This window comes from Melospiza melodia, chromosome 2 (genome assembly GCF_035770615.1).
Source record: "Melospiza melodia melodia isolate bMelMel2 chromosome 2, bMelMel2.pri, whole genome shotgun sequence".
NCBI lineage: Eukaryota > Metazoa > Chordata > Aves > Passeriformes > Passerellidae > Melospiza > Melospiza melodia.
Genome location: NC_086195.1, coordinates 57776403 through 57800029, shown reverse-complemented (window position 1 = coordinate 57800029; position 23627 = coordinate 57776403). Strand labels below are relative to the sequence as shown.

General features: G+C 37.9%; 1 protein-coding gene across 1 annotated transcript; it reads left to right on the top strand.

Annotated features, from left to right (window-relative positions):
- The first annotated feature begins 41 nt into the window (after nt 1-41).
- On the top strand, nt 42-21854 carry ATG3 (autophagy related 3). Its single transcript, XM_063148297.1, has 12 exons — nt 42-191; nt 2859-2900; nt 6051-6100; nt 7205-7275; nt 9001-9108; nt 10639-10688; nt 12547-12628; nt 13142-13176; nt 13916-14071; nt 14701-14828; nt 20259-20327; nt 21577-21854. The coding sequence occupies exons 1-12, from the start codon at nt 120-122 to the stop codon at nt 21656-21658; spliced, it is 945 nt and encodes a 314-aa protein (XP_063004367.1). The 5' UTR covers nt 42-119; the 3' UTR covers nt 21659-21854.
- The last annotated feature ends 1773 nt before the right edge of the window (nt 21855-23627 follow it).

Here is a 23627-nt window from a genome sequence, read left to right as displayed (position 1 = left end):
GGGAACGTGAGGGGCGGGTCACGTGGACTGCGGCCGCGGGAGCGCCGTGCCGGGGGCGGGGGGGGCGGCCGCTGTTCGTCTGTCCGCCCGCCCGACCGACCGACCGACCGACCGCCGCAATGCAGAACGTCATCAACACGGTGAAGGGGAAGGCTCTGGAGGTGGCCGAGTACCTCACGCCCGTGCTCAAGGTGCCGTCTGCGCGGGAGCCGGGATGGGGAGGAGGGACAGCCATGGCCGCCCCCGCCTGCGGGCGCACTTCCCTGCATGAGCCCCGGGAGGCGGCTGTCGGTGCCCTTGTCGGCCGGGCCCGAGGAGCGGCGCGGTGCCGGGCGGGCCGGCCTGGCCATCGGCCCTCATCCCGCGCTGGGATCGGGGGAAGCCCGGCTGGCGCTCACGTCCCGCAGCGGGGGGAGCATTGTCTGGGAGGGGCGGGCCTCTCGAAGAACAGGTGTTGCTGCTCCTGCTGCTCAGGGAATGATTTAAACGTGCTGCCGTTTTCTGTAAAAGTCACGAAAGTTTTACATGGTTGTGTGTCCAGGAATTGAAATCCGAGCGTACAGACAGGCTTGAGCCTGGTTTCAGGAATTGCGTTGCAATGCTTATTTTGGGTAAAGGGCAACTTTTTCAGCTGACATAAAAAAACACAGACTAAAACAACAAAATTGGCCACACCTTTGTTGTGTGAGCAGGTTTTACATAGCCAGCTTATTCCTGTGTCAGAATTACAGTATTAATATACAAGCCTCTGTCCACCAAAGTAGGTGAGAATAGTAGAAATGAGCCATTGGGCCATTATAAAAGTAGGCAGCACATCTGTTATAGGTCCTGTCACTGCATATTTAGGTAGAAACAAATTATGGTTTCCTGCAGTTGTGAGACTACATCCCATTCTCTGACTCTTATTTGCAAACAATTTCTTATATAAACCCCAAATCTGTATACAAGTGCTTAACTTGGCAGCAGTTTTTTCATTACTGATTTTGATGCTTCTGCATGCTTTTGAAAAAACCTCTTGTTTATGACAGCAGTCTCTCTGCCTGTGGCTTTGTGGTTTGACCTTTTATGTGCTTTGCACCCTGCAGCTTACTTCTCTGGGTAGATAGCCGGGACAGTCAATTATTAATTGAGCTTGTCCCTCTGTGGTGTTTGGGATACTCTTGTCTGGTCCTAGAGTTGCCCACCAATGTGAAATGTATGGGTTGCAGTGAAGTTGTGCCATGGGAAGATGAAGTGAGTTGTTCAGTAGTACAGTTGTTCTTGGACAGCTGTTGTAATAGTGGATGAATTCTTGTGTCCAGATGGATTACTGGGAAGAGGAAGCAGTAGAAACTTCCAGAAATGGAAGGTGTTGATATCATGTGTATAAGTTCCCTTTACAAGGGGGAAATAAATACTCCAACTTGGTAATTTTTGAAAGAAACTAGACCTGTGTCTCTCACAATTGAAGAATTTACTTACACAGAAAAATGAGCTATTTACCCTCAGGGAACAGAGGATGGATATTTGACATGTTTTTTTTCTGTAATTCCAGAGACACAAGTTTGTGCATGTTCCCTACTGCTTATGGTTCATTTTGAGGGGAACCAGTAAGTTGTCTCCACTATGGTGTTGCTCAATATGTTATTGGGGATTCTGAGTTTTATAGCACTTGAAATTACTTTGATTTCAGTCACCTAGCATATTCTAATGTTTGTAGAGCTGCTATTTTCCTCATCTTTGTCTTGTTCTTAAGCGTTTTTTCCTTAGAATTGAGGCAGAAGGGCAGTAATCAGTACGTATGAAGCAGGTGTGCTCCTTTCATTTTCTGTAGCACAGGTGATAGTGTACACTGCGAGAAGGAATGTGAATAACCAAGTTTAGCTGGGGCTGCTTTTGCTCAGTGTTTTCTGGCTGATTGAATACTGTGAGGTTGTGGCTGGGAGCAAGACATGTTCAGATGATGCTTTTCGTCTAGATAGGGGGGAAAAATAGATTCCTTAGGGCAAGAAGTCAGCTGTGCCATAGTGGAAATTGTATTCTCTGTCAAAGGTGGTTTTGAGTAGCTCTAATGCTGAGGAACAGTAGGATACCTCGGTACTTGAGGTTTTTCTGAAGAAACAAACTACCAGAACTCAAAACATAATACACTTCATCTAAATTTGAATATGACAGAAGATATGTTATCCTTAAGCTTCATAAATGTTGCCTTTAATGCTAAAGTACTTAATTTCTCTTAGGCAGAATAAGTCTGGTGTCTGCTCACCATGTATTCATCTATTCTTTCATCAACAGAACTCCCCACAACAATATGCAAAAACTGAAGTTTCCATGGGATGCATGGTGAAAGCACAGAAAAGGGCATTAAAAGAGAGTATATTACTAAATCTTTGTATTTAACTTCTTCTAGCCCAGAGAAAAGTTGGTTTGGTCTTTCATTCATGACTTTACTTAACTGCAAAGCCTCATATTGATGCATTGCAATGCTGTTCAATGCCTAGAACTCTGGAGTCCTTGACAGTCTGGATCACCAATTCCAACTGATTTTCTGTTTCTTACTGGCAAATGTACTACTGAGTGCCAGTCATCTTTTCTTCCTTGTTGCTATAATTGGCAGTAGCAAAAACAATTATTTTGTGTAGGTGATAATTTTTCATAATACCTCATATTTTGCAACAAGTAATTTCTTATATGCTAATGTAAGTTTCCTGTCAGTTGTGGCAGAGGTTTCCTCCAGGCTGATTCTTGGATCTCTGGACAGAAATTATTCCAAATAACTAATTGCAGAATGAGAGTAGAGAAGGTGTTTGTCTTTCCAGTAAAGTGGATTGTGTTGATTTGTCAGCAGTTCTCAAAATTTCTAAACTTTTCTCTTGCAGGAGTCCAAGTTCAAAGAAACTGGAGTAATTACACCTGAAGAAGTAAGTATATAGAAACTTAAATTTATTTTGAAAGTAATGATGCATTTTTAATGCAAAATGACCATGTTAAACAGATCGTGTCTTTGCCAATTATTGCTTCTTGAAACAATTTCCATAAAGTGAAATTTCTAAGTAGCCTTTTTTACTCTACAGATTGAAGTAGATCAACATAATTTCTCCTGAGACGGCATTAGGCATCTGATTGTGAGATGCTTCTTTCCTCTGTTATGCTGTGAAAAGATTGTAAAGAAGCTGGGTCAACAGCTCCATTTGTCATGGGGGTTCAGGACTGAAGTGGGAATATATTGGTTTTTAAAATCTTTCTTCTGAGGAACTTGAAGGGGAGCCTTTATCTTTGGAACAGTCTTTGTTTACCTCTGTTTTTGTTTCTTCCAAGGCTCTGTGAAGATCATTTCATATATTTCTCCAGACTGTGAATCCAATGATTATTATTTTTCCCTCTTCTTCTCTATAGGCTGCTTTAGGCAGGTTGTATTTTGAATTGCTGCCAAGCAGTTGTATTTTTTAAGAACTCTAATGCAAAGAGCAGCAAACAGGATTTTTTCCTGGAACAGTAAGAACACTGACTGTGTTGAGCTATATTAATTTTCCCTTACACTTTTTCTCATATTGAGATGCTATTGATCTGCAAATACTTCATCTTTACAGAGTTCTAATAAAACAGTGTCAAGACTGTTAGGTAGAATGAAAGAAAAATAAAACAATAAAAAATCGTAAAGATGAGGTGGAAAAAAAGTGGAACAAATGATGACTGATGCAGGTAGATAATGTGGGCAGAGATATTTTTCCCAATACTGGTGCCTGTATTTTTCTGCTGTGTTGCCCTGCAAGCAAACAGCCATTCTCTCCCTCTGACACAGAAGTACCACACAGAAAAACAGACTTAGCAACATGGTGTTTTGTTCTGATAACTGTATGTATGTGTGTCTATAAATATTCATATATGTTAAACAACGATACATAGTCTTTATTGTATATAAGCTAGAATAACAAAGTCTGGACAAATGCTCTACCAATACTTAATCCCTTTGTGGTTTATGGGAGAAGAATTTGCAGTAGCATTTTAAGAAAAGGCACCTTCTATAGAACATAGCAAGAACCACACTGTATTACATTAAACAGTTTTCAGGCTTTAAACACCACTAGGAATGTGAATAGTTCATGTTCTCTGTGTCAGGTTAGATGCTGCTGGGATGAATAAATTGGATCCTTCAAAACAGTAGTCAAGGGAACCAGTTGTATAGGAAGATTAAATTTTTTGGTAAATTTAGATGAAGCTGGAGCATGGACCTGCTGATTGTCCCTTTGACAGTCTTTATATAGGAATGATTGCTAAAGAAGAATAATAACACTAGGATGTTGTCTTTGAATGAGTTTGGATTTCTTGGGTATTTTAGTCTGAGACACTAACTGGTGTATAGATTTTTGTGGGGTTCCTGTGGCTTGCTCTGAGGATGAATAAATTAAGGCTAAAGATGACTCATTAATCAAACTCAACACCTACTCCCTTTTTTCACTTATCTGTGCACTTGATTTATTTTCAAAAAATTCTTGCCTGTCATGAGTTCTTACTAGTTAATACCTCCAAAAGATGACATCTATTTTAATTATGTGTGTGAATACAGGGAAATTGTGAAAATCATTCTCTTCAGGACTAGAAAGATGTCCTAAAATTGATCTCCTTCCACTTTCTGGTGCTGATTTAGATATGTGGTAGCGTCAGTGCTTGAGAAATAGAAAGTGAAACCAACGAGACAATTTTTCTGCCTAAGGTGAAAAAATGTAGATGAAATTTCAAATGCTGTTTTAGGGCTATGTATCTGTTACACCCACAAACTACACTGGTTTTTCATCTTTCGTAATATATTTCAACATTGCTGTCACAAGCAGAGTTCCAATTCCTTGAACAGAGAATTTTAAATAATTCTGGAGTTTCATTTATGTTTACTATGTAAGAGATAACGAGTTTTAAAATTTCCATGTGTATTGAGAATCCTTTTTTAAAGGGTTCAGTTTTGCTGGAGGTTTCAGTTGAAAATAGGTGAAAGGGAAGCACTTTTGCAGGGATTAAGGCTGTTAATCCGTGTGCACTGTGGTGGTTTCTGCTGTGCTGATCCGCCTGCCTTTGGAGGACGCGGTGAGGAAATGGCTGTGACCTGCTGCAAGCCTGTTACATCACACTGCAGCAGCTCCGGGGCAGCTGGGGAGGGTGCTTGTGTAAACTGGCACTCAACGCAAGAGAGCACCCGTAGCAAGAGCTGTGCACCTCATAGTCCGCAGGGACTGCTGCAAAGCCCACAAAAATCACTTGAGTGCAGGCTTGCCTTCCTCAATTTATGTTTACAAAGAGAAGCCCAGAGGGTTAGGCTTTGTTGCATGAATTTTGAGTTTGTACACAAGTCTAGCATGACATTGCTGGCAAGTTCAACATGACAGTATCACTTTGAAATAGTAATGCGCTTTTATAAAAGGCTTCATCTTTGATACCAAGAACAAGCAGAGGGAATATTTTTAGAAACTATTTATTCAGAACAAAGTCACTGATAAGATTTTTAGTGTGCTAAGTAAGTGATAATCCATTTTTAGTTTACATCAGCAATCAGCTATTACAGTGATGGTCATTATATAAAATCTGTGCTATTTATTTCTTTATTGCAGTTCTCTCACTGATTCAGTGGATTGATGGTCTCACTTTTCTTACTGCAAAATTGTTTTGAACAAGGAAAGAGAGTTAAACTTTTTTTTTTACATTAAGCTCTTTTTTATCTTTGCAAAAGTTTGAATAGTGGCAAATAAAAATAATTTCTTTATTACAAAGTAAACAGTCTGACTAGGTGCAGGTACTGTTTTGGTTCTTACTAGACTGGCAGGTAGTATCAGAGCTTTTGAAACACTGAATTTGCTATGGTGCTTACTAAGCATGTCAGGTCAAGTTGATTTAATCTTTGCTTTTTCATGGTTAGCTGAGATACGGGGTTAAAACAAAGAATCTATCTGATTGAAGCATTTGTTAATTACACAGTTATTTGGTCAAAGGAATGTGGAACTGAAATACTAATGCTGAGAAAAAAAATTGAGATTGTTGCCTTTGGCCATATGTAACAGTGATTTTTTTTCCTGCCTTAACAGTTTGTTGCAGCTGGAGACCACTTAGTTCACCACTGTCCTACTTGGCAATGGTAAGGAAAATTCAAAGAATTGTAGAAAACCTGTGCTTTGGTGTGTTTTCATTGGATCTAGTCATACAGTTGTCAGAGCAGTAAGTGTACTTTTCCAGTAAAACTTTTATGATGGCTCTATAGAGTTTACTAATTGCTGTATAGCAGTAGTTGAGATGAGGATTAACTTGGGGATTATTTGTTTGTTTTTCTAAGGTTTTAGGGGAAATAATCTGTTATATACTGTGAATGCTTGTAGTGCTTAGCTGCAGTAGCAGCATTTCTCCCCAGGTTTGTCTGGGTGATTGAAAAAGCAAAGGCCCTGTGCAACTGGAACTGCCAGGCAGTAGCTGTAAATGGTGTATTTTGACAAGCATTTGCTAATAAATGTATTCAAGTTAGCCCACAGCAGTTCACTTTGTGCAGTGTTTGCCCTTAGACATGCCTTCTGTTTAGTGCACAGTAAGGATGCAGATAAGGTGCTTCCTTATGTTTTACTGGTGTCCTGCATTATGAAAATGCTCCTAAATGAGCATTGTTTGTGCAGTTGGTGTCATCAGGGTCTTGCCTCTGTACTGAGCCTCAAATTGCCGAAGGAAAAATTACCCCTTTGCCACCTCCTTCAGAGAAAACATGATGTTGAGTCTGGCAGCAATTTGGAATGGGCTATTTAGAATGCTACTCTTATTTCAAACCAAAAACCACTAAAGGTGAAGACAAATGGTTTTGAGTACTTAAGCACTAGTGACTATGGACAGATTTTGTATTTATAGAGGTCTATTTCTTGCTTTTCTGAAGCTGCTTTCTTCTGACATTTGCTACTTTGTTGATGCTGATCCTAGAAAATTGTATACAGAATAGATTATTCTGTCAACCTATCTTTGCTTGGCCATCTCAAGGTGAAAGTTTTTGAGGCATAAAATGGTTTTGATCTCAGAACAGTTAGGGGTGGCCAAGCTTTCTAACACCATACCAAATGTAGGTAGGGAAGAGTAAAGTCATAGCAAACCAATTCTGAGAATAGGTCAGGAGGATTATATAAAATGTTCCTGACACAACATGAGAATAGAAGGTTTCTTTTGTTTGCAGTTAACAAATTCTCAAATGGTGCACTTTATTTTACAGGGCTTCAGGAGAAGAACTAAAAGTCAAAGCTTATCTGCCAACAGACAAACAGTTTCTGGTAACTAAAAATGGTAAGCCTGAAATTTAAATATAAGTGTTCTTAGAATTGACAGTATGGTTGACTGTGCTGTCAGCTCTACCAGTTGTATTGATAAGGGAAGCAAATACCTCACACTTCGGATGCTCTGGCTTTGCAATGTTGAAGAAGTATTTCCTGCACTCCTTAATGCTTTTTCTTAGACCACTTTATAGTAGAGTTTTATATGAGACATAAAGCTTGCCTTGGTGAAGTATAAATGAACTTTGAACATTATTAACCTCTTTGTCTTTGCTTCAACTGATGTTCAGTCTCTAAGGTGAAGATATGTTTATTTTCCTCATTCCTTTGAAAACTCAGGCTATTAAAGTGTTCTCAAAATGTTTTTCATAGTGACACTGATACTTCTAATTCAAGTATGCAGTTAATGTCAATGCCCTTGTCAATTAGAATAATATAGATACAATCTTAAATTAATTTTTTTCGGCTTCACAGTTGTGTTTATATAGTACATGTGGTGACGACTTTTTAATGGATAAGAAGGATAACATTTTGGCACAACTGTGAGGAAATCTTTCAGATTTTGTATGAAAATGTGTCAAAGCTATTTGATGAAGCATTAGCACTAAAAAAGCCTGAGGACATTTTATGCCCACAGAGGATTGTACTATATACATTGATTTTCCTTGCTGGCTTTTGGAGTCTTGCAGTGCACTATCATGTGAAAATTACTGCAGTAGCATTGGACATTCTCCTGACAGGGACCTCATGGTTTGATAGCCAACTGATCTGCTTTGTTTCTTTTCCTGCCTCTAGTGAGGTTCCTTGTTGCTCTGATCCTCTTGATCACATTCCAAAATAACGTGCTTCCTGCTGCTGGTGTCACATTGGCCTCCCACCTGAGTAAAAGTTGTGGGCTGTAGTTGAGACTGGGAACCATCCTACAAGACCTCATTTTAGAAGTCTTTGGAGGACTTCACTTTGACTTTCACACCTCTTTTTATCCCTTTCTGAAAGATTAAAGAGCAGTTTTCAAATGCTGCACTTCATGCAGCAGATCTGTTTTTCTCCATGTTAATAGAAAGGAAGGAGGATTTTCTACATAGTGCTTGTTTACACTATTGGAAAATGCCTGCTTTGCCTTGATCAGATATTCAGTCTTTCTTTGACTATTTTCTGAAAATGTTATCTAAATCTCTATTTAAATGGCTCTGTAATGCATATGACAGAAATTATTCTTAATATCACATGAATTCTGACTTTCTAAACTTCTAGATGTTAAATTCTAATTAGACATACCTAATGTATTGCTTAAGTAGCTGCTGCAAACTTTTAGCACAATTCTAAAAACTAAATGAGTTTGGAAAATTCATGAAAATCCAGGCAAAGTTGTCCTTAGTTGTTTACCAGTATGAAGAAAACGTACAAGTTCTTTCTAGTTGTTAGCAAATGAGAAATGAATTCTATTCTAATCCTTAAGAGATTGGATGAAACTGCTATAATACTTAACAGAAAGATGAACTTCTAAGGCTACAGCAATCATTGCATTTTACATTAAGTAAAATATGTGGTACAGCATATCAACATATTTTTGGAAGTTCATACTTTTGCATTTGAGATACAGCCATAGGATTCCTTAAATGGGGATATATGAAAGATTGGCACATTTTAGAAGGCCTTGTAAGACAATATCATGCTCTGGTCTGGTTTTGTATAACAATGACTGACTGCATTCTTTTTGTTTTGTCATTTTTTGTAGTGCCGTGCTATAAAAGGTGTAAGCAGATGGAGTATTCGGACGAGCAGGAAGCAATTATAGAGGAAGATGATGGTGATGGGGGATGGGTAGACACTTTTCACAATGCAGGTATTCAAGGTCTTGCTGCAGGCTTTGCATTTGGCAATCTGATTTTCAGTTTCCACTCTTAGAAAGTAAAATCTTTTTTAAATACATGTCTGTGTACCAGTATGTAGTCTGGAGGAAATAAAGTTCCATTATCAGCTACCCATCTGATTGGTACATGATGTTTAACTGTGTGGCTGTATATGCTTGAAACAGGCTCCTTTTTGGAGATGATGGCACTAAAGTTCTAGGAAATTATTTTAGAATATGGGCTGTGTAGTGACTCATTCCTTAGTAAGGAAATCCTGTGAAGATGATGTTAGTTTAAATTGTGGATGCTGTACTAAAAAGAAACATGTTAAGTTCAGAGATGAGAGTGAGAGATGATCCTATTTTACAATAAGCCCTTAAATGAGCTTATGTTTATAAAGAAGTCTAAAAAATACTGTTTATATGAATCTATCTCATTGGCTTTTCTAGTGCAGTGTCTTAAAAATACTTCTGTTTTTTTCTAATTGGCAGTTATATTAGTTTTAATCTGTTTCATGATGTTCTATCATGTGTGAATAAAATTCTGTCCTTCAATGATGTTTTCTCCACAATTTCCAAAAGTACTCCTCTAAGTTTTTACTTTCTTTGGTGTAATTTTTTTTTTACTGTAATGTGGAGAAAGTTCTCTAAATAGTTTGCCAGGGTGGGGAGAAAAAGGGTTGGAGATGATGCCTTTTCTTTCTGTAGACATACATTTTTCATCATTGGCAATTGTTAAAGATATCATAATTCACAATTTCATGCCCCTACACCAAAGAAATAATTTGAAATAGCTTAGTCATGTCCTTGAATTAAGTGTGCAGTATCCATTCCTGCTGTGAATAGATTCCTTGCCAGGTTTTTCCTTTTAGAGTTGATTGGTTTGGGCACCATGCAGTACAGCACAGCTGTAACACCCTGGCTAAAGCTTGCCAGGACTCCAAATGCTGTCAAATGAGATAAAATCTGTTTCCACAGCTGAAGATAAATGTACTCTGTCAAAGCAGAATCTTGGCGTGTATCCCAAAAGGTCCTTTGTGAGAACTGCAGTAAGACTAGAAGGGAGGATCTCAAGATTGGACACTTCTATGATTTGGGGTGGTTTTATACCCTCACTTCTCCTCAGCTAAAAGCATTGAGTGCTCTGCTACATTTTGCTTTGTCATTGCTTTCAGGAAGCTCAGAAATACTCATAAGTGCCTGCCTTCTTAATGAAGCTGAGTTTCATTGTTGTGATGTGAGTGCCTCTCCTGAATTCACTTTTATGCAAAAATACCTTGAAATAGAAGTCCAAATTCACAGAGTTCTGTCACGGATTTTTTAAGACATGGCACATCTGTGCTGTGGCGCTCTGTGTTACTGGCATGGTTTGCTTAGGGATGTCCAGTACCGAATGAACAGCCTGCTGAGATGTGACTTGGAGTGATGAGACACTGCGTTTGAAATCCTTGCAAACTCTTTCTATGCTGTTCTCTAACCAAGAACGAAGCTTTTTTTAACACAAACTTCCTGTTCAATTTACAGGTATAGTGGGTGCAACAGAGGCAGTTAAGGAGATTACACTAGACAGTAAGGTACTTGTTTCTCAATTTTTCTGATGCTTTATTACAGACCTGAAGGTAATAATAGTTTTACCAGTGTCAATCTAATACTCCAGTGCTCCCTGTGAAAGATTAAATTATACTTCGTCATGAATTGTTTTGCAGATGTACATTGACCCTCAGAGCCCGTGATATTAGTCTAAGCATGTGCATCTCCTTATCGCTGTGTTTATTGTAGCATTTTGAAATGTCTTTAGCCAGTGTGGTCCTGTGCCAGGCTTCTACAAACTGAAAATGAAATTCTCTTTACACTGATGTCACACGTTTGTGTTCCAAGACATTAGTGTTTGGAAATCCAATGTAAAGAAATTTTTATGTGGAAAAGTAATGTGGGAATGTAAAGTATTTCTTTGTTATCTTCAACTATAGCAAGCAGACTTTGGTCCAGTTTGACAGGTTTATGCCCTTCAGTTTAGAAGAACTTTACTTGTTTAAATGTGTACATGTTAGGAAGTCCTCAGTTTCTGCATGTTTCCAAAAAGTCACTTCAGCAGGAAACGAACCTGAAATTTAAGTCCTCAGGAGGTACTTGAAATGCAAATGTATTGGCTGTCATGTTTAAGAAACATGAAGAGAGTTACAGAGACACAAAATGCTTTTAAAGATGAACTTGTATGGGGAGTTCTGTCTGTGTGCTGTGAGCATTCAAGAATCTTTGGATTCTAAAAATTAGGGGGAAAAAATGAGCCACCCTATGCTACTGCATAATTATAAGCAGCTCAAAATGCTATCGATTTGGTGAACAGTGAAGTGCAGGTATTCCAAATGACTTTGCTGAATATAGTAAAAATACTGCTTTTTTCACAAGCCAATAACATGAGGGTGGAAGAAATACTCAAGGAATAACTAAAGTTGATCACTTTTTCTGCAAAACACAATACTTGCAGAATGTTACTTTGATTTATAACTCTTGTTGTGTGTTTTGCATTGGATTTTATTTCTGTTGTGTATAGAAAAACTTGCTTGCTTGTGGGGCCAGTCCAGGAGGACAACTCTTTCCTGCTGATGTTCTGTTTGACAATGCACTTTGTTACTTAGTTTCTTACTGGTTTTGGTGGTTTGGATTTTTTAAATGAAAATCAGCTACCTCATGCTCAGAATTAGAGAAGCTTCTAACTGTAGTAGTTGTTAGGAGTATTCTAAAATCTTTATGAAGTCTCTTTAAATTAAGACCTTTACTTTCTGAATTTCTTTGGCATTGTCTGTCCATTGGATTCTATGCTATGCAAGGCCCAAAAGTTACCGGTGGGCTTGTGCTGTATTTGTTTCTGTTAGACTGTAATTCTTGCATTGCAGAATTATATCAAAATGTGATACCTTTTGTGACTCTTGTGTTTTAAAACAATTGTGGACAGGGCTCACAGTCTGGGAAACTAGGTGACACTTTTAGTCATATAATAGAGTTCATGTAGTCCCACAAAGGGGAGGGGGTTGGACTCAATCATCCTTATGGGTCCCTTCCTTGAGATGTTTTATAACTGCTGCACAGTTGGCTGTGGGTTAGGACTTAAAAAAATCTTAATCTACATGTTTAGTCTTAGCTGTTTAGCTATTGCCCTTCATTTGGATCTCTTGATTGTTTAACATCATGGTCTCTTTTCTTTGTTTAGTAATTAAATAATTCCAGATTTTAAAGTCAAAGGAAAACTTTTTAAATGGGGTTTTGATGTCATACTAGGTCTTTGAAACAAGAATGAGTTATTAAGCAAATATTTGAGTTCAGTGTAGTCCTGTTTAATATTTCAGAAATTATTAGTTCAATTTTTTACGGCTGTTAGGCTATGTAGATGAAACAGTCATTAAAGCAGTATTTTCAATTTAACTTCTAAAGGATAATCTAAAAATACCAGACTGTTCAGCATCTTGTGAAGATGATGATGAGGAAGATGAAGGAGAAGCTGCAGATATGGAAGGTATTTCCTTAACTTGGGTGGGACATATTATATTTCAGGTCTTTAACTAAAGCAATACACTCTAAAACACCAATCATTCTTTGCAAGGAATTCATGCTGAAAAATTTCACTAGGCCTGTGCTCTTTAGCGTCCTTTGTATGGTTTTATTGATGCATGTTTACTCTAACTTGTGTACCAAAAACCTGACTGAATGTTAGTGACTAGAAAATTGTGTAGCAGAGCAGATCTAAGGAAGTATAAATTAGGGATTTAGCACAGATTCCTTCCAGCTTCGTACCTACACTTAAACTCAATCTGCCTATATAAAATCACTGAAATATAGCTCCACCTACTTATTGTAGTCTTGGTCAAATTTGTGTTATAAAAGGGATAGTCTGGTTTGGGGATTGGGAAGGTTATCTGAATAAATCTTCTTTAGATACATGTAGATTTTTTAAAGTAGTTGTTTATGAATGGCAAATACAATAACTGGCTACCAGCTGAACACAGAATTTTATGGGTCTTCTTTTCAGAGTATGAAGAAAGTGGGCTATTGGAGACAGATGATGTGAGTGAACAGTTCTCTATCTTACCTGTTACAATAAAGACACAAGCAAAACAAAAATAATGATAAATGGCTGAAATAACAAGATTATGAGTAGTAGGGTTACTGAGCTTGCATTCCTATGGATTTGTCTCCTGCCAGTCTGCTGCACTAACTTGAACCCTTGGGTCCTCAAAGATTTTTCCCATGAAATTTTCCTTGGTTTTGCTAATCCTTTTTGCTCTGCTTGTACACACAGCGCTGTATTCATGAGAAGTTTAAAAATGCAGTGTTGGTTCTTGGGGCTTACACAGGGAGGATGAGTGGCCTGTAGGTTCACTAGATTACACCAATCCATCAGACTTTTATAGAGAAAACAGAAGGCATCATTATTTGTGGTACTATGCTAAGGTCTTCATGAACCTGCACAAACTGAGACCTTTGCCTTCTGAATTTCATAGGAATTGTCTGTTGTTTGTGAAAGAAGGTGGGGAGTGTAACAGCATAGCTGCCTACTTCCTTATGAAATCAGACCTTTTTTGAAAAGTAAAAAAAAAATCCCCAAAAATAAAACAAAAAATACTTTTTGAGGGAGAAACTGATGCTCCTAATTTAGAAATAAAACCAAACCATAAGTTAGGGGGTTTTGTACCCACTTAAGAACATTATTAAAAGTTTTACAGTTTTACATAACTACTTAGAATGGGAAAGGAGGGAACTCAAGCAAGATTATTCTAATCTTGTTATTTTTACCTTGAACCAGGCAACGCTTGACACACGACAGATTGTAGAAGCTAACAAAACTAAAGCTGATGTTGGAGGGGAAGATGCTATTCTACAGACTAGAACCTATGACCTCTACATCACTTATGACAAATATTACCAAACTCCAAGGCTCTGGTTATTTGGATATGATGAGGTATATCTATTTTGGATTTTTCTCCTACTTCTGTGAAATTAGGCTCACTTTATCAAATAGACTATTTTGTTGCTTATTCACAATAGAAATGTAAAGGAAAAAATGGTGAGAAAACTGTTAAGCAGTATAGGCTTGTAGGCAGGACTTTTATTGTACTTGGAGTAAGTTGGAACGAGTCACTGAAAACTGCACATGATAACTGAACACATTTTGAAGGAAGCCGCTGGTGTTTTTGTTAGCACTGTAGAACTGGTAATTACCCCAGTAAACTCAGTAAGGTAAGCAGGTATGTCTTTTCATCTCCTTCTGAAAGAAAGGAATATATAAATAGTTCTTCCCTTTAATCACTACGTTTCTTGAGTTAAAGTTGGGTAGGGCCCACTACTCAAATACCCAGATGGGATACCCAGTTGGTTTTTAAATATGTTGACTACACCACTCAAAGGAAAATCTATGCAGTACTATTTTTATACCATATGGATTTTAACACAGTTCTTTCACTGTACCTTCAGAACATTTATATTTTAGATGCCTGTAATTTTTGGGGCATCATCTGTTACTGATGTTAGAAAGGAGCAAGATTCTTTGTTAGTAACGCTTTTGTTCTCGTGTTCCTTGTTCCTCTCTAGCAGCGGCAGCCTTTAACAGTAGAGCATATGTATGAAGATATTAGTCAAGATCATGTCAAAAAAACAGTGACCATTGAAAACCATCCTCATCTTCCTCCACCTCCCATGTGTTCAGTTCATCCATGCAGGTAAGTCTTTGTTTCTGGTCTGATACAGCCTGCAGATACAAGGCACTTCACTGCTCTTGTTAAGGTTTTTTTCAGGTCTTCTGGACATGTATCTACAATTGGCTGCTGTAGTGGCCTGTTAGCTTCTGAGGCAGTATGAAAGGAGGCAGTTACCTAAGTTCATTCCACTGCTCACTGCAGTGTGTTCTGCAGTTAGCACTGTCTTCTCTGATCAATTTGCTTTTTTAACTCATCTTCCCTATGTACTCCAGGAGATGGCAGACTACCAGAATTCCATGAAATAAAGTTTTATCCTTTTGTCTACTTTTTGGGGAGAATAGAAGTACAGTGTATACTTCTGACAGATGAAAAGGCTATTTGAACATTAAATAGCAGTTCCTTATTTTATGTTAACTACCTCCTGCTCCCCCTTAAATTTTGCCCTGATTAATAGAGAGACTGTGATTGTATTGTATATAACAAAACCGAAGTATTTGTTGAATACAACTGCAAAACACGGTTGGTTTTTTTGGGTATTTAGTGTTCCATTTTCCATGTTTCTCACCCAAGACATAAGGAGACTGTAGTTTGAGTCTTTGAAAGGTGCATCTTGTCTTAGATGTCAGCCCTAACATCCTTTTAGGTGTCTTAGTGATACAGAGCCAGTATCTGAAACAGTGTAACTCTTATTGACGGTATGAAGTTCCTGGAGGTAAAAATCTGGGCTTTTACCTTTAAGAAAATCCTTGTATGATTGCATAGGTTTAAAAGAAATAATTTAGAGTTCAGATTGCCAGTTTAAGTTTACTTTCCTTTGACTTAAAAACTTGGGCTATCCATGTCACTAGCTGTGTGTCAAATAATCAACTTGTTGACCAGCTTGTGGTCATTTCCACAGACTTAAAGCATTCTTTGAACTCTGAGCTTCTGGCTTAGCATTTATTTGTTCATCAGTCTTTAGAGAAGAGAGCAAGGGAACTTTGCAACAAGTATTTTATGGCTAATTTTGGTCTGAAGAGGATATATATTCATGTGCTTTGTAAATCTGTATGTTTCTTGCAGTTCACAGTTCATTAGCTGCTGCTTTTCAAAAGTGTTTGCTTTTGCCAAGCAGTCTACATACATATGGACAACACATATGGATAGTGTTGAGCAGAGAAGCCATTATACTGGAAAGTAATTTTTTTCCCTCTAGTGGTCTAGTTGAAAATTTTGGAGTAGTAAAATTTATTCTTGATCTTTAAATCATCAGGTTTAAGTCTGCAATAACATGAAAATGTCAGTCTGGGTGCTCAAGAGTCATACAAGAAGCAGAACTGGAAGAACTGCAAAGCAAATGATAAAGAATAGAACATAAAACAACATAAGGCCTCTGTTAATCCATGGGACCACCACATGTTGAATACTGGAGTACAGCTCTGGTTATCTGTTCTGTAGTCTATGAGGTGAAAGAAGACTAAAACTGGGCAAGATATGGAGATCCGTGTGGGATAACTAAAGTTATATAGGTCTTTCCCATAAGAAAGGATTGAATAATCTCTGTCCCTTAATATTTGAAAAAAGCTGAGCAGGGAGTTATGATATTGGTGACCATCACTATGAATGACACAGGAGGTGAAGTAATAGGATTTAAGTTTTCTTCCAATAGTGAAACTGGTGGCATTGAATGCTACTCTGCTGGCATTTTCAAAGCCAGAAACGATTCATTTCTGCACACACCACCTAACTAAACTAAGTTCTTATTTAAGCAATAGTATGTTAATGAAATAAAGATTTGTCAAAGTTTAAAGTGTAGTTACTAGAAGGGTTCAGAATAAGAAGGTCCCTGGGTAATTTTCAGTAGTATGCTAGAAATGCAGTTCTAGTAGTGCTTTGGACAGAGCATTTATGAGGTGCTTGTTCCAGCCTCTTTATTGAGCATGTACTATAAAATAAAAAGGAGAACCAGGTGGGTCTTTGGTTTGAATCCAGAAAGGTGTTCTTATGATTTGTACCTTGTATGAACAAACAGTCTCAACCTGTTAGTGACTTTGACCTTTTGCTGTCCGAAGAATTTTGGACAAAAAACGGGTGTATCTTTTTTGTGCAACTAGTGTTTTTGATGGAGTGTCAAGTGGGAGGAATGTAGGAGGTCTTAATAGACTGACTGGGAAGATGATTAATAGGAGAAAAGGAAGAAAAAAATCCTGAAGCCAAAATTTAATTTACTTTCTATTTGCTGGAAACCTTGCTAGTAAATTGGTTGGGAAGCAGCTCCTGTTGATGTGTATTTGGAGGGCACTCTAAGAACAAAGAAAGATGCAGAGATAGTTTAGCATGATAGCCCTCACTGACTAGGTAAAACTGTGGGGTTTATATTGGGCTGTGGCTGCAATTTTATCTGCTTAATTTTAGTTACTACTCTGCAGAGGTGTTAGCAGTGCACTACTAATCTCTGCATTTGGGTTGAGTTTCTTCACAGGTGAGAGCTCTGTGGTCATGTTTTTACTTCCTCTGAAGCCAGTGAAGTGCCAGTTCCTTTGTTATGTAGTCTGCACTTATGCTTGAAGGAATGGTTTCCATCATGAGACTTCTTTTAGCTTTAAGCATGAAAGAGATGATTGATAGTGAGGTGAAACAGGTCTGTTGCAAGTCTTAAAAATGGAGGAAACTGTTGCCCTTCTCAAAGAGTGATGTCATGGATCTGCAACTGCTTAACACTGGAAAGAGTTTAAAAGGTACTGTTCAGGCTGTGAAGAAAGACGTTAACAGCATATCTAAAATGGAGGTTTTAAGAATGTTTTCTTCCTTTCCAAGTAAGCTGTTATATTTTTTTCAAATTGGTAAGGCTAACAGCTAAGAAGGTCTGGGCTTCTGGATAAAAACCAATAGCCAAACTGTTGCTTTGTTTTTAATTCAGCTAGGAGCTAGGAGTGTTTAGTTATATCTGCTGCTGTTGCTTCCCATCATGTTATATAAATTGTCTAATGTAGGATATTTGTATGATTCCAAACATTTTTATTGCAATGTTCATATCCTCGTGTCAGGTGTCAGAGAAAGGAAAGAAATGGCAGTAGGATGCCACTGTCACTGCTTGGGATAACTTCTGTTTTGAGTAGTTAGTGAAAATTGTTCATCTTAACAGCTCTTCTGTAAGCTGTAGTTTTTGTTAGCATTTTTATGATATTGGGAGGAACTTAGTCAACTTCCTCATTAATTGCTGTAAGCTGCTTTAATCACAATTGCCAGCTTTTTCTTTGTGTGCTATGAAGGGACTATCAAACAGGTTAACTACTAAACACATTTACAATTAAATTGTAATTTCTTGCAGTGATTCCAAGGACTTATTTGTCTCCATTTCAGAATAGTGATAGGCTTCCGAACTCTTTTTGCTTCTAATGTGCTCTAAATATCTGCAGGGAAAGATTTCTAGATAGCAGGATATTTTAGATTACATTTCTTCAAAAGTTAATTATTTCCTTTTTGTAGTGTATTTATATATTTTATGCTCATTCCTCCAAGTTTTCTTACAGAAGGAGCTGAAAACATGAAACAAACTTTATGAAGTTTATAAAGCACCTGCAAAGCTTTTCATGAGTAACTGTATGACAGCAAGAATGACCATGACTCTGTGGCCATTATAGAATTTGAGGTACTGGAATAGTTCTTAGGAAACAAAAAAGAACAAATGTAATTAAGATGTATGAAGTTGAGTCAGAATGCTGTTAAGGACTTCTAATGGCTGCACGGTGGCCTGTATTCTGTGCCAGTAGAAAAAACAGTCCACAGTTATGCATAAGGTCAAAACTTAGGTTTTGGCAGTGGCTAGTTTCCTGCAGAGAAGCAGCTGGTCTTGGCACCTGAAATGGCATGAGTTCTGCAGGGCATCGTGGGGATCCAGAATTGGAATCAGCTCTGAGGGTTTGTTGACTTGCAAAGACCAACAGTAAATGACAAATGCTGACCTTTAATATTTCCTCAGACTTGCATGTTCCTGTTTACAGTGTGTCTTGGTAACTTTGCAACAGCTTCCTTCCTTGTTTGCAGCCACTGGCAGCATGATAACTTTGGAGGTAATTACTAAATGCCAGTTGCTGGTCAGCTATGTAGACTGTCATACTGGTATCAAGGCATGGTCAGAAAGTTATGCAAACTCAGCTTCCCACTCATCCTTCTTTTGAGCTGGCACTTTGGTTGTTTTGGGATGGGTATTTTAAACTACTGCTGCTCACTTAGCTGCAGTGCTGTGTAGATGGACACCCACAGCCGTGTATTACATCGCTGGTGAAGATTACCTGCAGAATCCTCTGTTTCAAATGAGGTTGAAGTATACATAAAAGTAAGATTAATTATACAACCTGGGTGTTTGTGTTAAAGGTACATAAATAAAACATAATTTAACATACAGTAGTTCTCCCCTTTGATTTGATATGTTCTTCATCCCTTAGTTTATGGGATACAAGAACTGCTTTGAAAACAAGAACATTACTTCCAAATTGTAACTGGTCATTAAAAGTTTTGAAGTCTTTATCATTAAGGATATTCAAACTATAGCAGACAAGTTTTAGCACTCAACACTGAGTGATCTGTTCTAGTTAACTGCTCATTGAGCAAGGAGTGCTTTAGACTAGACAGTCTCTTCTAGCCCTGGCTATTCTGTAATTTTGTGTTGCATTCCCAGGATCAGCTTTTTGCACAAATGCTGTGTGGTTGATAGCAGATCTGAGATGTCACTGATGAGAAGGTAAAAATTCAATGAGCTGAGAAGTGTTTATCCTTCCCTGTAGTGCTTTACAATAATAGAATTACAGGAAGAAACTAGCTTAGAAACTGTTGATTAGCTATAGAACCCGTTACCACCAGAGAAAGTTTCCATACCCTAAACCATTCCTAGAGCAATAGTTCTGAATTGATGTAGGGTTGATTTAATCTGCCTTTCCTAGGAAATTATTAATTGTTTTAGTGTTTTAAACCTCTTCAAGGCTTACAACTTTGAGTGCAGCAGAGGCAGCTAAAAATGATACAGCAGTTTCTAGACATCATCTTCAGGGGCATCTGGGAACTTCTGGTGGCTGGCTGCTGGTCAGTATTACCTTCTAGGGACTTACCTGGGGACTTTATTGGCATTTAGCATTTGAAAGTTATACTGGTGTCAAGCGGTATGCATTCACTCTAGTGGCACTCTACATTAGAGCATGCATTTGACATAGGGCATTGAGTCTACATTGTAGCATACCTCAGTTTTGGCTTTCTGTGGGAATGTAAGGAGCTGTTAAGTAATGTTACATTGGTCATTTAATGTTAATTTTGAGTTACTGTTGCTGTTTTACTTTCTCAGTAAACTGAAAATTTCATCTTGCTGCTTCTGAACCTAATGGTCCAAAATTATTTAATTTGCACAAAACCTATTCGTCCTGATGAAGAGGGAGTTGCCTCTTCCTTAAAATGTTTTGTTTCTGATTTGTTTTTCAGGCATGCAGAAGTCATGAAGAAAATAATCGAGACTGTTGCAGAAGGTGGGGGAGAACTTGGAGTTCACATGTATCCTTTTTCATTATTACACAGATTCTTGGACCCTTCTTGCAGTGTAATGTCTGTTACCTCAAGGGTCATAAGCTGAAGCACAATTATGTGTGAAAGCAGTGAATAGCAGCTTGGAGTAACACTTGCTGGAGTTCTGGCATCAGCTCCTTTGTGCAAACAGACTGCATTAAGTGTTTGGGGGAACATGAGGTGGGGTATGGCAGGAGCACTGAAGAGGGCAGGTAGGTTTGAAGGGACAGGATTGAGCCCTTGTTTGTAAGGGTGTGAAGGAGGTAGCTGTGAGCATCCAATGGAAGATGCCACTGTAGGGAGGGTGAGACTGGAGGTTCACAGACTCCATCCACTGTGTAGTCACTGCTTAGCAGAGCAGCTTTTGTATTAGATTTTAATCTGAAATTAATTTCTGAAAGGTGTAGAGGTCCCACTATGCTCTCTTCTGCATGTGAGCAATATCTTGGTTAAACAACGTTGCTGACAAAAAGCAATGGAAATCACTTAAACCACTCTGAACATCAATATCAAATGCCTCACAATTAAAATTTTCTTTCAGGAAGCTGAATTATCTTAGTTATGCTTTGTAGTAATCAATAGTATACTTTCTGACTAGAACAACCTCCATGATAAAAGCAAGTATGTCCTTTCAAAAGTGTTCTTTGCTGCTTTAGGGCAAATAAGCAGGAATTACTGAGCAGCTAAAGGTCTTGAATCAGTAAATTCTCATTTACTGTATGAGTTGAGACTTGCTCAATTTGTGCAATGAGCAACTGGAACTGAACTGGAAAATAACTTGTCTGTCGTGGTTGTTCAAGTCTCCTAGTCCTCAGTAGTTGCAGGTAGCTTTTTTTTTTTTTTTTTCTTGTGTTTCTTTTTTTTTAATCGCTTAACAAATTGGGACATTTTTAGCATTTCTTTGCTCATTTTCATACATCTTCTCTTTGTGAAGAAATGGTCTGTGAGACTGTTATGTCAAAACAATTGGGTTTACTTACATCCAGTACCAATGTAACTTAATAGTCAATTGAAAGTAGTGTTTTCTATTAAATTTTTAGTTTCCTATCTGCCTCTTTCCCACATGGACAGAGACTTTAGCTTGTAATTATTCAATATACTTCAGACTGCAAATTCAGGCCCAGCATGCATTTGAAAGTGACATATACAAGGGAACTTTTCTCTGCAAAGAATGTGACTTCTGCTTTGTTTTGCTGGATTTCTAGCTATAGAACATTTTCCTTAATAAGAAACTCAGGTACCTTCTTATTTTCTTGAAATTTGTACAGGCGGTCATTCCAACGATAGAATACGACTACACAAGGCACTTTACGATGTAACTAAAATAAGAGATGTGTTCCTCTAATTATCAAATCTTTTTTTAAATAACCCATCCATGTCACTTATACAACATTATACACAATTTCTGTAACTAATCTTTTATCAACTTGATGCATTAAAATAAAATGTTCCATTACCAGCCTTTTTAATAAAAATCTCTGTGTGTAATATAAATAAATCACTTTCATTCCAGTACAGATGCTGCACTAAGAGGTGGGATTTTTTTTTCTCCATAATTCCTTCATTTCCTTCCATGAGATTATTTTCATGTATGTTAGAAACTGAAATCTACTTTTGTAGTAGAAGCCTAATAGTTAAGGCTTTGTTGCTGATTCCTAAAAATGTACTTTTTTTTCCCATTTAAATTCACTTGGGAGCTTTGTGGAGGCATTTTTTCCAGCTATGAATGGTTATATTTCCTCTAGCTGGAGGAATATTTTAAAAGATGAAAAAAATAAGTGATTGTCTTGTTAAGAAAGTCTGACTTCAGCTTTAACAAGTAACTGTAACTAACCAGTCTTTGAAAGGTGATTTATACTTGAGCAAGACTAGAGATGGAATATTTGAGGAGGCAGAGGAAGGATATTCATTATGTGGTCTGTTTCTCTTGTAATAACGAACAGTCTTATTGACAAAAATACATCTGGAGGGTAAAGGAAAAGATTGCTATGTCCGAGCAAGGTTCAATCTTGATTATTTGTCTGCCTCAGCTACACTAATTGCCAGTCTAACAGCATGGTTTCCTCCTTGGGATGAACATGCATGGATTTGTTTGTGGATTCAGATATTGCAGAAGCATCCAGGCTTTAGCAGCCACTTTCTGCCCTGTAAAATGTAAGGTTTATATTAATGAAACTTGGAGGAAAGGACCATCATGTCTCTGTATATGTATTTGTGCATATATTTATAGTCATTAGATTCACTTAAACTGCCTTTCAGGAAAGCACTTTTGTCTCCCAAGCATCCATCTTGCATTCTGCAAGATAATCAGAAGTTGGGTGTCTGCAGTGGACTAAATTTACTGTTGGACAGGAAGATTGGTCCCACTCCTGGCACAGCTGGTCCCTGTTTTGGCTGTCCTTTGTACCATGCTCTTACATGGGAACACATAATCAGGTTGTGTGTTTCATGCTAAAATTGACTTTCCTCTTGATATGTCTTTACTTCCTCTTTTTTGGACAGATCTTAAGCAATGTCTATGTAAGTGAAGAGAAATGTTGGCTGAAACCTGTTAAAAACTTAACCACACCCACTGAGTCATGCCATAGGAATTTGCCTAGGAGGCTAATCTCAAAATGTGTTTTGGGCTTTCTGGTAACAAAGGAAGCAGCTGTCCTCCACCCAATAAATAGGGGAGCAAAGAGAGGGAGTATGATTTAAAATAACCAGTAGTGATGTATATTTTTTCCTTTGATGCATCAGAATCTTTTGAAACATCCTTTTCCCTAAAAGGTATCTGTTCTTCTCCTGTAAGAAGGTGAATTAGTTTCATAAGTCTCCAGTGAGTTAAGTTATAAAAATAGCACATTCTTCCTTGTCAGGCTGTTGATGAAAGCAAGTGGCATAATTTTTTTATTTTTAATGTATAAACCAAAGGCGGCCTTTTTCTCTGATCCTAACAGAAAGAGAGGCACAGCAGAACTGCAGAAAACTTGCCAATGGCTTCCATCATCACCGTGATATTAAATACCTTATGGCATTTTTTGCCCTGCACTGTCTGGTGTTGCAAAAGCCAATCTGTGGTGACTAAGACATGGTGTTCTACTTGGCTGCTTATCAAAGTGGCTGTACTTACAAGCAAATTTAATCTGGGTGTACTTGTAGCAGTTGTACTGTACCTTAATCCTCCTCTTCCTCTGGGATTAATGTTTAAAATTCCTGACAGAACCAAAGATTGCTGCTGTAGGAACTACTGTGAACATTTAAACATAGTAACTTCAGTTAAAGTTTCTGTCAAATCCTACATGA

What these genes read in the sequence shown, in the direction of transcription:
- ATG3 (XM_063148297.1), top strand. Translation starts at nt 120, where the DNA reads ATGCAGAACGTCATCAACACGGTGAAGGGGAAGGCTCTGGAGGTGGCC. An exon ending in CACTGTCCTACTTGGCAATG is followed by an intron (nt 6,101 to 7,204) that starts GTAAGGAAAATT and finishes TTTATTTTACAG; the next exon opens with GGCTTCAGGAGAAGAACTAA. An exon ending in GGCTATTGGAGACAGATGAT is followed by an intron (nt 13,177 to 13,915) that starts GTGAGTGAACAG and finishes ACCTTGAACCAG; the next exon opens with GCAACGCTTGACACACGACA.